Source organism: Eurosta solidaginis, chromosome 1 (genome assembly GCF_040869045.1).
Source record: "Eurosta solidaginis isolate ZX-2024a chromosome 1, ASM4086904v1, whole genome shotgun sequence".
Taxonomy (NCBI): Eukaryota; Metazoa; Arthropoda; class Insecta; order Diptera; family Tephritidae; genus Eurosta; species Eurosta solidaginis.
The window spans coordinates 49,891,400-49,904,718 of record NC_090319.1 but is presented as its reverse complement, the minus strand read 5'-3'; the positions used below and the strand labels follow the sequence as shown (position 1 = coordinate 49,904,718).

Here is a 13,319-nt window from a genome sequence, read left to right as displayed (position 1 = left end):
ACCACCTTAATGTACATACCTCATCAAACGCCTCGTACATGACCTCATGTGCTTCGCGCCCCATAGCAACTAGTTCATTGATATAATTCGGGGTATTGAATGTCAATTCGTGTGCACGTAAAGGCGAAGAAAAATTATGACGCACATTGTAATCGGATATCCAGGCACTTCGATCTTGGACGTGCATTAAGTAGCTCTGTAATTCTGTTAACTTGTCAAAGAGGCGTAAAGCAAATTTATAAACCATGCTGCCGGGATATGTACAAGAAGAGAATAACTGGCTATGATGTGAGTTTGGTTGCAGCTCAATCCAGGCATGTCCAGAGCGCCTAAATAAGAAATTGAAAGCAGTTAGATATGAAATAACTGAAGGATATGAAACACTTACCGACTATCTGGATGGAAGGCACACTCCAATATACGCAGTATGTCGTTCTCCTTTGGATTCGTTATAAAATGGCCACGAGATACAGTTGATAAGGATGTGGTTAAGCTAGGTATGCCAACCGGTAACAATTCACATAATACGGCAAAATGATCATAACGCTGCCAGCCAGTTAATGCCAGACCTCGTATACCTTTGGAAAAACTTAACAGAGAGAAATAGCTGACTTCAGTGGAAAATTAAAAGCAATAAGGTATGGGAATATTCCTATAAAAAAGAGTTTAGCTCTCATCTTCCAATAGGTGGACCTGAGAAACTTGAAGTAGTTACTTCGTGCGCTCTTCAACAACCCAAAACAACGTGGTCCAGATGATGCGCAAATAATAAACTCTTCGGATTATTTTATGATAACGATGTGAACCAAAGGACTGCCTATCAATTCATAGTGCCTTCCACTATAACATGTTGTTGTTGTAGCAATAAGGATACTCGCCGAAGGCCTTGGGGAGTGTTATCGATGTTGATGGTCCTTTGCCGGATGCAGATCCGGTACGTTCCGGTACCAAGCCCGACCATCTCGGGAACCATTTGCAATCCAACCATCTAAGCCATACCGCCCTCCCACCCCCGAGATCCATGAGGAGTTCGGTGTTGCCAGAGCATCCGCTGTTGATGAAACAGGATTCGCCACGGATAGGTGAAGTTGACAATTTGGTTGGAGAAGCTATATATTGCGCTGGCAACCTCTTGAAAGAGTTACGTTACACAACCGCTTCAATCCATTTGGTATTTTAGTCGCATCTTACGTCAGGCATACCTACCGCCTAAGCCGCTACTTTAAACCAAGCAACAAAAAGTTTCTTTGCCTGCACTCGACTCTATGCCAAAACTTTGGGGCTATCTCCCAAAATTGTATATTGGGCATTTAATACTGTTTGGGAAAAAAACATTACACAAACAACAACATCAGCTCTGAAATCCAGCGAAGTATCACCCTTGCCAATAAATGCTATTTTGGACTGAGCAGGCAATTGATGAGTAGAGTCCTCTCTCGGCAAACGAAAATCATGCGCTACAAGTCACTTATCGTACCGGTCCTGCTATATGGTGCAGAAGCATGGACCATGACAACATCATATGAAGCGGCTTGGCTCTGGGAGTGTTCGAAAGAAAAGTTCTTCGACGCGTTGGCGATGGCGAGTACCGAAGAAGATTTAATGAGTAGTACGAGCTTTATGCAGACATAAACATAGTCCAGCGAATTAAAAATGACTAGGCCATTTTATGCGAATGAAAGATGAGGCTCAGGCTAAGAAAATATTTTTATCGGAACCCGCCTATGGAAGCAGGGCTGAAGTACCACGTGGAAAACAATTTAAGCTCTGCTGGTGTGATCAACTGGCGCCAGTTGGTAGAGCGAATAAGCGACTGGCGCCTTTTGTTGGGCGGCCGTAACCTTTTAAACGGTTAAGTGCCAATTAAGAAGAAGGAGAATACTGTTGTGAAGCCAATAGTCACATATGCTTCGAGTTGTTTGTATTGTCATAACGGGTGCGATGACAACGTACCTCCTCTCCCTATTTTAATGGAGAAAGAGGCAAAACTTACTGCACTAGGACTTCAAAATTTTTATGAGCTAACGATCGAAAACATGACAGAGTATGAAAGTAATCAAAAAATTTAGAGAAACACTCATATTGCACCTACGTGATGCTATGGCCCCTATGTTCAGAATTTCTATAAACTTTAAGGTGCCCATTGTGAGCAAAACTCTTTGGCAAACAAAGAATCCATATACTGCCCCTGACTATGAGATCAAGTTCACCGATGGATCGAAATTTGATAACCGCAAAGCAGGTGCTGGTCGAAGTTCGAGAAATCAATGAGTATGAGATTATGTCCTTCTGTGCACTCACAGAGGCACACACTAGTGAAACGATAAGTAACTGGGCAACAAAACAGCTCAGACAACCCTGGATTGACTGTCCAGGGTCAAATTGTTTATACTCACAGCAACGAGATTATCAGCCAAACTCATTAATGTATGCATAGATGGGATACGAAATTTCACTGGGTTAAATCTATCTGATAGACAAATATGTCGATTTTGTGAGCTGGAGGATGAAACGAAGGCCCGCATTCTCTGTGAATGCATTGCTCTGGGAAGGCAGAGATTCTCCCATCTAGATGGCGTGACTCTTAATCCTATCGTGATATGGAGTAAAAAGCCTGAATAGGTACTTAAATACATTAAAAAGCTCCACATACAGAAATGGGCTGAAAGGTTAAGCATAATAGATCTAAATAAAGGTAGCAGTGCGCCGACGTCTATAACAATAACAATAATGATAACGGCCATTAGGGTGTTTTTCCGGCCGTTACTATTGTTAGTCAAGGACTATATTAGGCGGTATTTGAACAGAGCCTTTCCCATATTTAATACTACTTAACCCGCCTTATCGGGCTGATGGTCGTACAACGAAGATGGTCCACTCAATACTCCATTACGAAGAAAATGAGGAAGAGTGTGGTAGAATAGGATAGAAAGACATAGAAGACGTTAGCGTTCAAAGCAATGAGGCTGAGTTGGCAAGCAAGGAAAGAATGTTGTGAGTAAGCTTGGTGAGAGGGAGAGGCGACTGTAAAGCCTGGAGTGGAGAAGGATACGAAGCAAAAGGTGAAAGATAGCACTATCACAGTACGGGACAGCATTAAGAATTGTACATTGCTTTGCAGCGGTGTTCGATCCAATTGGGACGGTGTAACAAACTAAATCAGTTAAGTATCCGGTTTGGCACGGTGTGGTGTTAGTGTTGCCCGCCTACCACACTGCATGTTCTAGGGCCAATTCCCGGGTGAAGCAACGTCGAAAATTTATAAAAAAGTTTTTTCCAAGCTGAGTGGCCCTCGGCCGTGGTTTGGCAAATACGCCGAGTGTGTTTAAACTATGAAAAGGTTTTTAGCTTTTCCTCTCCATTTCCCTTAATGACGTCCTTTCGCTTCATTTCTCTTTTTCTCCTTTCTTTATTCCCCCAACTTTCCCACTTTACAGTTCATATTTTGATATAAACTTCGTCTTATCAACACAATGATGAAGTTAGGAGTTAAGACTTAGTTGGAAAAAGAAATGAAATAATTAAAACAAAATTTTCAAGTTAAGCCGTTTTATTGAAAACAATACTTACATGAAATAATAATAATACTAAAAGGTAGAAAATAATTAGGTAGGTCCTAGGTACTAGTCATCACACTCCTCATCAATCTAGGGCGTTGATAAGACAATTAAATAAAACCGTTGGGCACGTGAAATTTCTAAAAATGTGAGGCGTGGCATAACCTTATTAAGGTTCAGTTGGTCTTACTTATGACTATCAATAGAAATTTGACGCGTTGTTGTTGTTGTTGTAGCGATAAGGTTGCTCCCCGAAGGCTTTGGGGAGTGTTATCGATGTAATGGTCCTTTGCCGGATACAGATCCGGTACGCTCCGGTACCACAGCACCATTAAGGTGCTAGCCCGACCATATCGGGAACGATTTATGTGGCCACATTAAACCTTCAGGCCATCCCCTCCCTCCCCACCCCCAAGTTCCATGAGGAGCTTGGGATCGCCAGAGCTTCGTCTGTTAGTGAAACAGGATCGCCGCGGATAGGTGAGGTTGACAATTGGGTTTGGAGAAGCTATATATTGCGCTTTCAACCTGAAGGGTTGCGCTACACAGCCCCTTGAATCTGGTATTTTAGTCGCCTCTTACGACAGGCATACCTACCGCGGGAATATTCTGACCCCCTAACCCGCTGGGGTAAATTTGACGCCTCCAACGCTTTTATTGAATTGTCTGATCAACGCCCTAGATTGATGAGGAGTGTGATGTAAGTATTGTTTTCAATAAAACCGTTTAACTTAAAAATTTGTTTTTAATTATTTTATTTTCAAGTTTTTAGTCTTTATTTAATTACCTATTATTTCTCATTCTATTTAGTTCATTTAGTAACTCATTATTACAAGGACTCTTTCCTGACAATTTGTTGCAATCTAAGTCCTCAATACATAATCCTTCCAAAGACTTTACTCGACTCAGCACCACGTATGCTTGTTTGTCCCTTCTCCAACTCCAAAATATTTTGATGTCACTTCTACCGGACTGTATGAAATATTTGTTACAAATATGAGCCAAATCGGACATCATAGGTCGCTTTCTATTCTTGTATGTATTATGTGTTCCAAATATGAGCCAAATCGGACCACAAATACGATTTTTGCGAATATCTCGATCCTTGCGCCACCTAGCGGCGATATTTTTTCATAGGTCGCTTTCTATTCTTGTATGTAATATGTGTTCCAAATATGAGCCAAATCGGACCACAAATACGTTTTTTGTGAATAGCTCGATCCTTGCGCCACCTAGCGGCGATCCTTTTTCAGAGGTCGCTTTCTATTAGATATTGTATGTATTATGTGTTCCAAATATGAGCCAAATGGGACCACAAATACGATTTTTGTGAATATCTCGATCCTTGCGCCACCTAGCGGCGATTTTTTATCTTATAATTGCATTGTCATCGGGTTCTGAACTATATTCCAAGTTTAAAGCTTGTAGCTTATCGGGAAGTTACTTAAATTTCTATTACAAAAAAGTGCTGTCCAGCTTGTCAAGTCAACCTAAATAAAACCGTTTAAAAACGGCTAATACATAACAAACTCGGCTCAATCACAGGATTCGAATAATAATTAACATAGTTACTATAGTTACTAGTACTACAATACCTACCGTCCACCTTCCTTTGCAATAACAGCTAGCCATCTGATATTGTTCTCCAAGTGTTGCTGTAGTGGTGGTATCATAAGACTCTCGCCAAAAGCACCTTTAAATGCAGACGCAGCCCAAACTGCTGGAAAAACCTTCGAGTACATATCCCATAATTGTGGTTGAATGAATCTGTATATATCATTGGCATATACCCAAACCATCGGTTCGACATAGCTACCAATATGCGAATGTAGCATTTCACTTAGCATCATGCCACGAAGCATATCATCCCAAATCACTACACGCAACTGTGGCCAATGTGAGCGTACGAAATTTGAAATTGACGTAACATGACTTAGAAAAACTTCATTACGTGCACGCTGTCGACACAAATTACATTCGCCCATGCGTGCCACCTCATCACAACCGATATGAATATGGGAAAATGTAAGCGTATGATCTGCTGGCATATGCGTTGCAGCTCCTCCTTCTGATGAATTGCCATTATTGGTGGCAGCATCATTTAGGTTAAGATGAAATTCAATAACTTGACTTAACATATTTTGTATGAATGAAATGGAATCTGGTTGACTGGGACATATTGATTGTGGACTTTCGAGTATTTCACGCATATGCTCAAATCCGGTTAATTTTAATGCGAATTCGATGTGACCGAAAGTTTGGACGAGCGGCATAATGGTGAGACCGTGCATTTTAGCAGTTTCAAGAAAATCCTGTGTAGGGGGAATAAATCAACATGTATGTATGTAGATATAAGTAAAAAATTCGAAGTTGAACGCCAAATATACTTATGTAATATACCCAGTAGTGAATTTTAGTAGCTGCCCATTTAAGGTGCCTAGGATATTATGATGTTATAAAAATAAGCACCAGCAGACTTGGCAGACTTAGATCTGACCTAACTTCGGTTTATCTGTATGACTTTTAAGAACTCTTTTTCTTTGGATTGGATAGTGAGAAGAAAAATGTGACCCTTGCAGGGAGACAAAGTACTTGGTATGTGGAAAGAAAGAAGCGGCTTATTGGTGCCTTTGGGTGCCATGCCTTCGTCTACCTCGAAACCAGCAATGCCAGCTTATTCAAGCGTATCAAACAGAGAAAATTTTTATTAAAAAGCTCTACTTTTGACTTGTTGAGCAATTAAAAAGTGGATAAGTAAAGAGTAAGACACAACTCTCATCATTCCTACCCTGATGTATTGGCTCCAAATAATGGGCGCTGTCGAAAGATAATGCGGCGACTCTTGGAGTATTCGAGAAATATGTTCCCCGAAAGATCTAAGGTACTCTCTTTAATGACAATGGTATATATTGAGGTAGGTTAATGGTAAAGAAGCAGAGGAAGGGAGAAACCTGCGCCGAGTTGGGAGGCAGACGTGGAGGAAAGCTTAAACTCCTTTTATGCTCTCAATTGGCGCAAGTTATCGCTGTTATAGCGATAGCTGGCGTGACTAATTCCACAACGGCCAAAATCACTTTTATTCAGGTGAGATTAAATTTCAAGTAAATAATATTCCTATAATATGTGGTCTACGTTTTCGATACATTTAAGGGCTAATTAAACTTCCTTAACCCTAACGCCATAGTCGTAACCATACCCATATCAATAACCATTTCCAATGTGATCGGTGCCTTAACCTAAAAATCGTGAAAATTTCATAAAAATGAAGAAAACGCAAAAAATTACAAACCTATTCCACAAAAAATAAGTCTCTAAGTCATAACGTGTCCAAAACAATGAAGAAAATCTACAAAAGGTTATTAAATTCACCAACTCAAATATTTTTAGGTTATGGATATGGCGAGAAACCAAAACCAATTGGTTGGCTATGGTATGGTTATGGCGTTAGCGTTATGGTATGGCCCCATGATTTCCATAAGGTAGGTTCGATCAGCTGTTTTATCTGGTTATGTTTTTATAGTTATAAGTCACCATTAATTGGCCCTTAAATCTGGCCATGCCTCGACTGGTTGACTTATTACCATTGTTGATCTAAAACATTACTACTAGGAGTCCCGGCAGTCGTTGTACTGCCCTTACTTTAGTTAATCTGCATGACTTTAAAGACGCTTTTCCCTGTTACTCTCCTTTTTTTTGTCCTCTTCCTTTTATTCGCTTTTCCATCTCCGTTTATCTCTCTCTCTCTGCATCTCGTTCTCCCTCTCCGTCTTTTTATTTCCCTTCCTCTCTCTTTCTGTTTCCATCACTCTCTTAAGCTCTCTCTCCTTCTCCCTTTTTCCTCTATATCTGCATCTTCGTCTAACCCTATCTTTTTCTCAGTTTTTCCTTCCTCCCCCGTTTTTCCTTTCTCTTGTATCCTCTATATAAATTTCTAGCAATTCATCTCCTGAAAAAAGTATGCGAAATATTTATGTCCGCGAATTACAAAAAATGGCAATATAAATTAGATGTTTTCGCAAATTCGGCCCCTAGTCCACTACCTAGAGAAGTAGTGTCCTAAGTACTTCTTTTTGTTTTGTTGATTTTCCGACAGGGTGTATAAATGATGTATATTGGAACGATTTTTCATCATCCATCCCTTTGTCAAATTTGGTTTGGAGGCAAGCCGGTTTCGGCGTTGCGATATCTTCATTTTTCATTTTGACGAACATCATAATCTGAGCAAGAAGCTATCAATGTTAACATTCGCATCATAAATATAATTTTAGATTTTTTAATCGGTCTTTGGTTCAATTCCCGAAACCCAGAAAAAAAAACTTAGCAGGCACACTCTATGGGTGAAAATTTAAACCAAATCGGTTGAATGTACTTGGAGGACATATTTAGTTCTGTATTTAACAATCTTTAAAAGTTTTCAAAGAATGTATGCTGATTTAATCGGTATTGTTGCATAAATGTATATTAGACTGGGTTGGTCCCCATACAAAAAAAAGTTGACAATGTCCGCCCCTAAATTTAAAGCTTATGTTGAGATGGTTTCGGAAAAAATTTTTTCTATTTTTTTTTGATCCTTCGAAATACAGCCGAAAAAATTTTTCGTTACAACTTGGTTATTTGACGTCCGATTTTTAAAATTGATATGTCATTATTTTGGCCTTGAGAAGCTTCACATTTCCTTTTAATGTCCTTTTAAGATATGAAGTCGTTTTCACAGGATTAGGTCAGCTAACAAAGTTGTACCGCCCTAATGTATCCTTTTTTCTATACCAAACGAAAGTACTTAAAAATTCAAGAAAATTTTGCTTGGAAACTATATTACTAAAATAATAAACACAGAAGTTATAGCACTTTCAATATTTATTGCAACTGTTATTTTACTTGATTCTTATTATACTTAGACCTAAAACTCATGATAAAAATTATTATTAGGGTTTGCATTGAAAAGTTTATAAAGATATGCCAAATATCATAAATAGGGGAAGCCAAAGTAAATAAGTGAGTCAAACCTGTTGTTTGGTATTTATAATAATAGTATCGCCTGTGGTCGAAATTCGACCAATGTGTTTTTTTTCAACTCAGTCTATGCATCAAGTGTTGGAATATAGCAAACTGGTCTAACTTACTTAACTTTTTCTTTAAAATTTTGAATTTGATCTAAGACTTTGTACTTTTTGATTGCATTTTCTTAAATTTTCTACAAACTTTCCACATGTAATTATAACGTTTTGGCATGGAGCTCCTTAAACAAAAATATAAAAATTATGTAAAATCAAATGAAATCGACATAGAGTTATGGTGAAATTACTTGAAATTGAATTGAAAAATAGGTTTTTCCACACCACCCGGAAGGTCCCCGTTGGCCCGCTACCGAAGTTAGTTTTGGAAGCTCGGTTCCCCAGTAGGCCTATATCACCCATATACATATTGTTACGAATATTAGCAAAGCTAGGGGGTGCTGCCGGCTCTGGGCCGATCTAGGCAGTGACGTGAATGCACATCAATAATTCAATCATTGTGTATCTGCATAAGCGAATGAATAATTGCGTCTACACATATGCACACATTCCGACGAGCAACATTTACATACAAGGCAGCAAGAGATGAGATGTCACACACCGATGAATTTACTTATACGCTTATGTGTGTGCGGGAGACTGTAAACTACAAACACATGCATGTACCTTGTCTGAGTTGTCGCGGGAGTCAGCAATAATTTGTGCACGTAGTTGTGGCTGGCGATTTTGTAGCCGAAACAACTAGTAGGTTCTGGAAATCGAGGAGCCTAGAAGTATGCAGCGTAAACTATAAAAGCGGCGCCAGCGAGTAAGAAGAATTCAGTTTGATTTGAGTTGTCAAGCAGTTGCGATTAAGACGATATCTAGCGAGCAATAGCAGTATTATTTTGAATAGTAGAGTTTCATTGAGCTATCAATCAGTGTGGTTATTAAGCAAGCTATTCGTTGCACAGTTGAGTGTATTGTGAAGTACTTTAATAAAGGCCATTTTGCATTATTACAAATTGGAGTTATTTATTCAACAGTTTAGTGATTCGAACTTAGCAGAGGATTGCAAATAAGAGGATTTGCAAGTAAATTCGTTACAATATGTATATAGAATTTTAATGTTTATTCTATAATATTTAATTCAATAAAACTCAACCTTAAACTAAAAAGGACAATGTCTTATCTTCAAAAGGAAAATCCCAAAATTATATATGCGTTGAAATTCAAAGTATTACTAGACGTTGCACAGTGTTTCGTGTAGAACAAGCTAGCTTGACAAAATTATTTTATGAGATTTTCCGTTTCATATGCAGTCATTTATTACAACTACGTCATTTTTTTCAGGCATATGTTCTTTTTTTATTTTTTTTTTCCAAAATTTTACTTCATATGCATACATTTGCTTATTTCATATACAGTAACTAATGTGAATAAGTGACATAGATCCAAAAAAATTTAAAGGACTTAAGATTATTACTTTATTGTACTTAAAATGAATGGACTACAAATCTCAATACTCTAAAAAATTCCGAAAAAAAAATTAAAATTTTTTATGAAAATTCGTCGAATTTTTCAAACATTTTTTTAATATAATTTAGTTTTTGTTATAGATCGTGACACATTTTCTTATGGGAAATTAGTTAAAATAAAATTGCGAAAGCGAAGATTGTAAGAATTGTCCAAAAAGGGGTGTATACTTATTTATGTGAGTGACTGTACATATGTACATACATATTTTGTATTTATTTGAGTATTTATCCTGGCACTACAATTTTTACAAAATTGATTTATAGTACCAGTCAGGAATGCAAAAGTGAATTACAATAATAATAACAACAATGTAAATAATTAAATTAATTATGTGAAAATAACTTATTACAAAAACTTAAAAGTAAAGTATAATGCGATCCAACAAAAAGTTATAGGGTAGGTTATCTTTTATAATTATGTTATTATTCGCTATCATCACTTTCATTCGATCAGTCACTTGTGGAATAGTCATGCGCATCAGCAACACTATTGTGAAAGCTTGAAACAACTGGGGTATTTATTGACTCCTCAACATTATCGGGGGACAGTAAATTTAAGACTTCTGAAGTCAGACTTTTAAATTTTTTCTTAGGTATCTCCCTAAAACTGTTAACTAAAGGATCCGATGTTATAAGCAACATATTCATAAGATCTCTATTCGTGGCTTCACGCGACTGCTTTTGTGTGTTATCATCCCTGAATCGTCTCAAATCTTTGTTACGGGCTTCCTGTGCTTCCTCAGAAAGTTGACCAATAGGTAAAATTGCTGATTTTATAATATCAGACTTCTGAATACAGTCAGACTCTGACTTCTGACTTTTCACCTCGTATAACAGCTGTTATACCAAATTTCTCAAAAAAGAATACAGCCCTTCAAATAAGGGAAAAGAGCGGACCACGATCACATTTTTGCTTTTTCAATTTGCTGAACGCGTTAAAAAAAAAAATTAAATTTCGAAATGTAGAATTTCGAACGTCGAACTTCGTAAGCCGATATCTATTTTTGGAGGCTAAGTTCGAAAAACGGAGATAGCACTTTGTTTACAAAAAAGTGAAAAAAGTTGAATTTGTAGCATAGTGTTATTATTATAAATACGAAACAATAGGTTTGACTCACTTATTTAATTTGGCTTCCCCTATTTATGATATTTAGCATATCTTTATTAACTTTTCAATGGGTTTTAGGTCTAAGTATAATAAGAATCAAGTAAAATAACAGTTGCAATAAATATTGAAAGTGCTTTAACTTCTTTGTTTATTATTTTAGTAATATGGTTTCCAATCAACATTTTCTTGAATTTTTAAGTACTTTCGTTTGGTAAGGAAAAAAGGATACATTAGGGGGGTACAACTTTGTTAGCTGGCCTAATCATGTGAAAGCGACTTCATAGCTTAAAAGGACATTAAACGGAAATGTGAAGCTTCTCAAGGCCAAAATAATGACGGACGTCAAACAACCAAGTTACAACGAAAAAGCCCTTTCGGCTGTATTTCGAAGGATCAAAAAAAAAATTTTAAAAAAATTCCGAAACCCTCTCAGCATAATCTTTAAATTTAGGGGCGGACATTAGCAACTTTTTTTTCGACCCAATCTAATGTATATGTCACACTGAAATCAAAACGATGTGAAACGAAAATGCATTAATAAGTAGGTAAGCTAGCGAATGGTGGCCTTTTTCACCATTTGATCTAATTCGACACGCGATATGGTGGATTGCGCTCGCAGATTGCGTGTTTGAACGTTTAGTTCACGGCAAACAAACACGCATACTGCGTTTTTTTAAGTAATAAGTTTTTTTTTTACAAAATTTTTTGTTTAAACAATTTGAGATATATATATTGTGGCGAATGTTGACATCACTAGGCTGTTAGTAAATAATCACGCGTACAACAGAAACATAAAGCAAGCCATACTTGTATGCATGAATACATCAGTCATCATTTATACACATAAATACAAGGCAACGAAGAGATATTTCACACACATACATGTGGTCATCAGCCGAAGTTGTTACTCACACATTCACACGCACATACGTAGGTCAATTACCAAGCAGTTTAAGTAGGCGAAACGTCTAGAATTTAGTAGAAATATGCGAATGAAGCAACGGAGAGTATAAAATCAGCGCAAGCTGAGTAGTCAGTATTCAATTTGATTTAAACACTCTATTAGTTGTGAAGTATAATTGTGAAGTACTACTCTCAAATTAGTCTAAATAAATACCAGTTTGCAATACGGAATATTGGAGTTATTTATTCGACAGTTCAGCGATTCGAACGTTAGTGGAAGGTTTCAAAAAAGCGGAATTTTTCCTAAAGTTAATATTATGTTGTTTAATTGCTAGAAAGAAATCAAGGTGAATCTTTACAAGGTGATGGCAAAGCGAATTCAGCCAATTCGTCGTGCAGAAGAATGTGAAGTCAAAAGAAAATTTTCATTGATTTCGGTTAACTGACATATTGCTGTACAAGGCGTTGTATGGAAAAAATCGAGAAGAAACAAGCAGCTGTTGGTATAAAACACCTGATACTGAATTCGCCTTGAAAATAAATATTTTAATCGAGTGATTCGTTGTTGATTTATAGACGTGTAGAGTACAATTTTATGAGGTTTGACCACATTTCAGCAATTCGCTAAGATCCTATTCAAGGCGAATCCATACCAGGTGGTGGCAAAGCGAATTCTACCAATTCGCAGTGAAGAAGCCTGTCAACTCAAAAGAAAATGTTCATTGATTCCGATTAACTGACATATTGTATTACAAGGCGTTATATGGAAAATAATCAAGAAGAAGCAATCAGCTGTTGGGATAACAACACCTGCTACTAAATTTGCCTTGGCTCCTATTATAGATTCCTCTACATTATATAAAAAATAGCCATATCACATGGCCAAGCTTTAAAATGCAAAATCGAAGCTTTCTGTGCGGAGTTATAACGCTAAATCGACATTTAACGACTTTATTCTAAAAGATGTATAGATATTACGTCTTAGCACTACTGGGTATAACATTTTTATGTTTTGCATGCATTCAAGTTAAAATTACGCATTACCTTCAACTCTTCCGCTTTATATGCATTCCTAGCAGACAACACTTGCAATGCACCTGTATATGGGAACATATCTTCATACTCCATCAGCAGGCCAGTGGCACCCAAAGTTTTTAGCATAGGCAGCAGACGTTTCAGAAATGTTAGCTATTACAAAAAAATACATTTAAATTAAACA

At 37.3% G+C, this 13,319-nt stretch overlaps 1 protein-coding gene across 5 annotated transcripts in view; it reads right to left on the bottom strand.

Moving 5' to 3' along the window:
• Window positions 1–13,319, bottom strand: part of LOC137239274 (hexosaminidase D) — a 182,654-nt gene that overhangs the window by 3,717 nt on the left and 165,618 nt on the right. For all 5 annotated transcript variants that reach the window (XM_067764654.1, XM_067764414.1, XM_067764495.1 and 2 more), the window contains exons 4-7: window positions 13,145–13,288; window positions 5,157–5,869; window positions 389–589; window positions 20–329 (exon numbers count right to left, since the gene is read on the bottom strand). In XM_067764654.1, coding sequence (XP_067620755.1) covers window positions 20–329; window positions 389–589; window positions 5,157–5,869; window positions 13,145–13,288 — 1,368 coding nt within the window. The remainder of the gene's footprint in view (window positions 1–19; window positions 330–388; window positions 590–5,156; window positions 5,870–13,144; window positions 13,289–13,319) is intronic.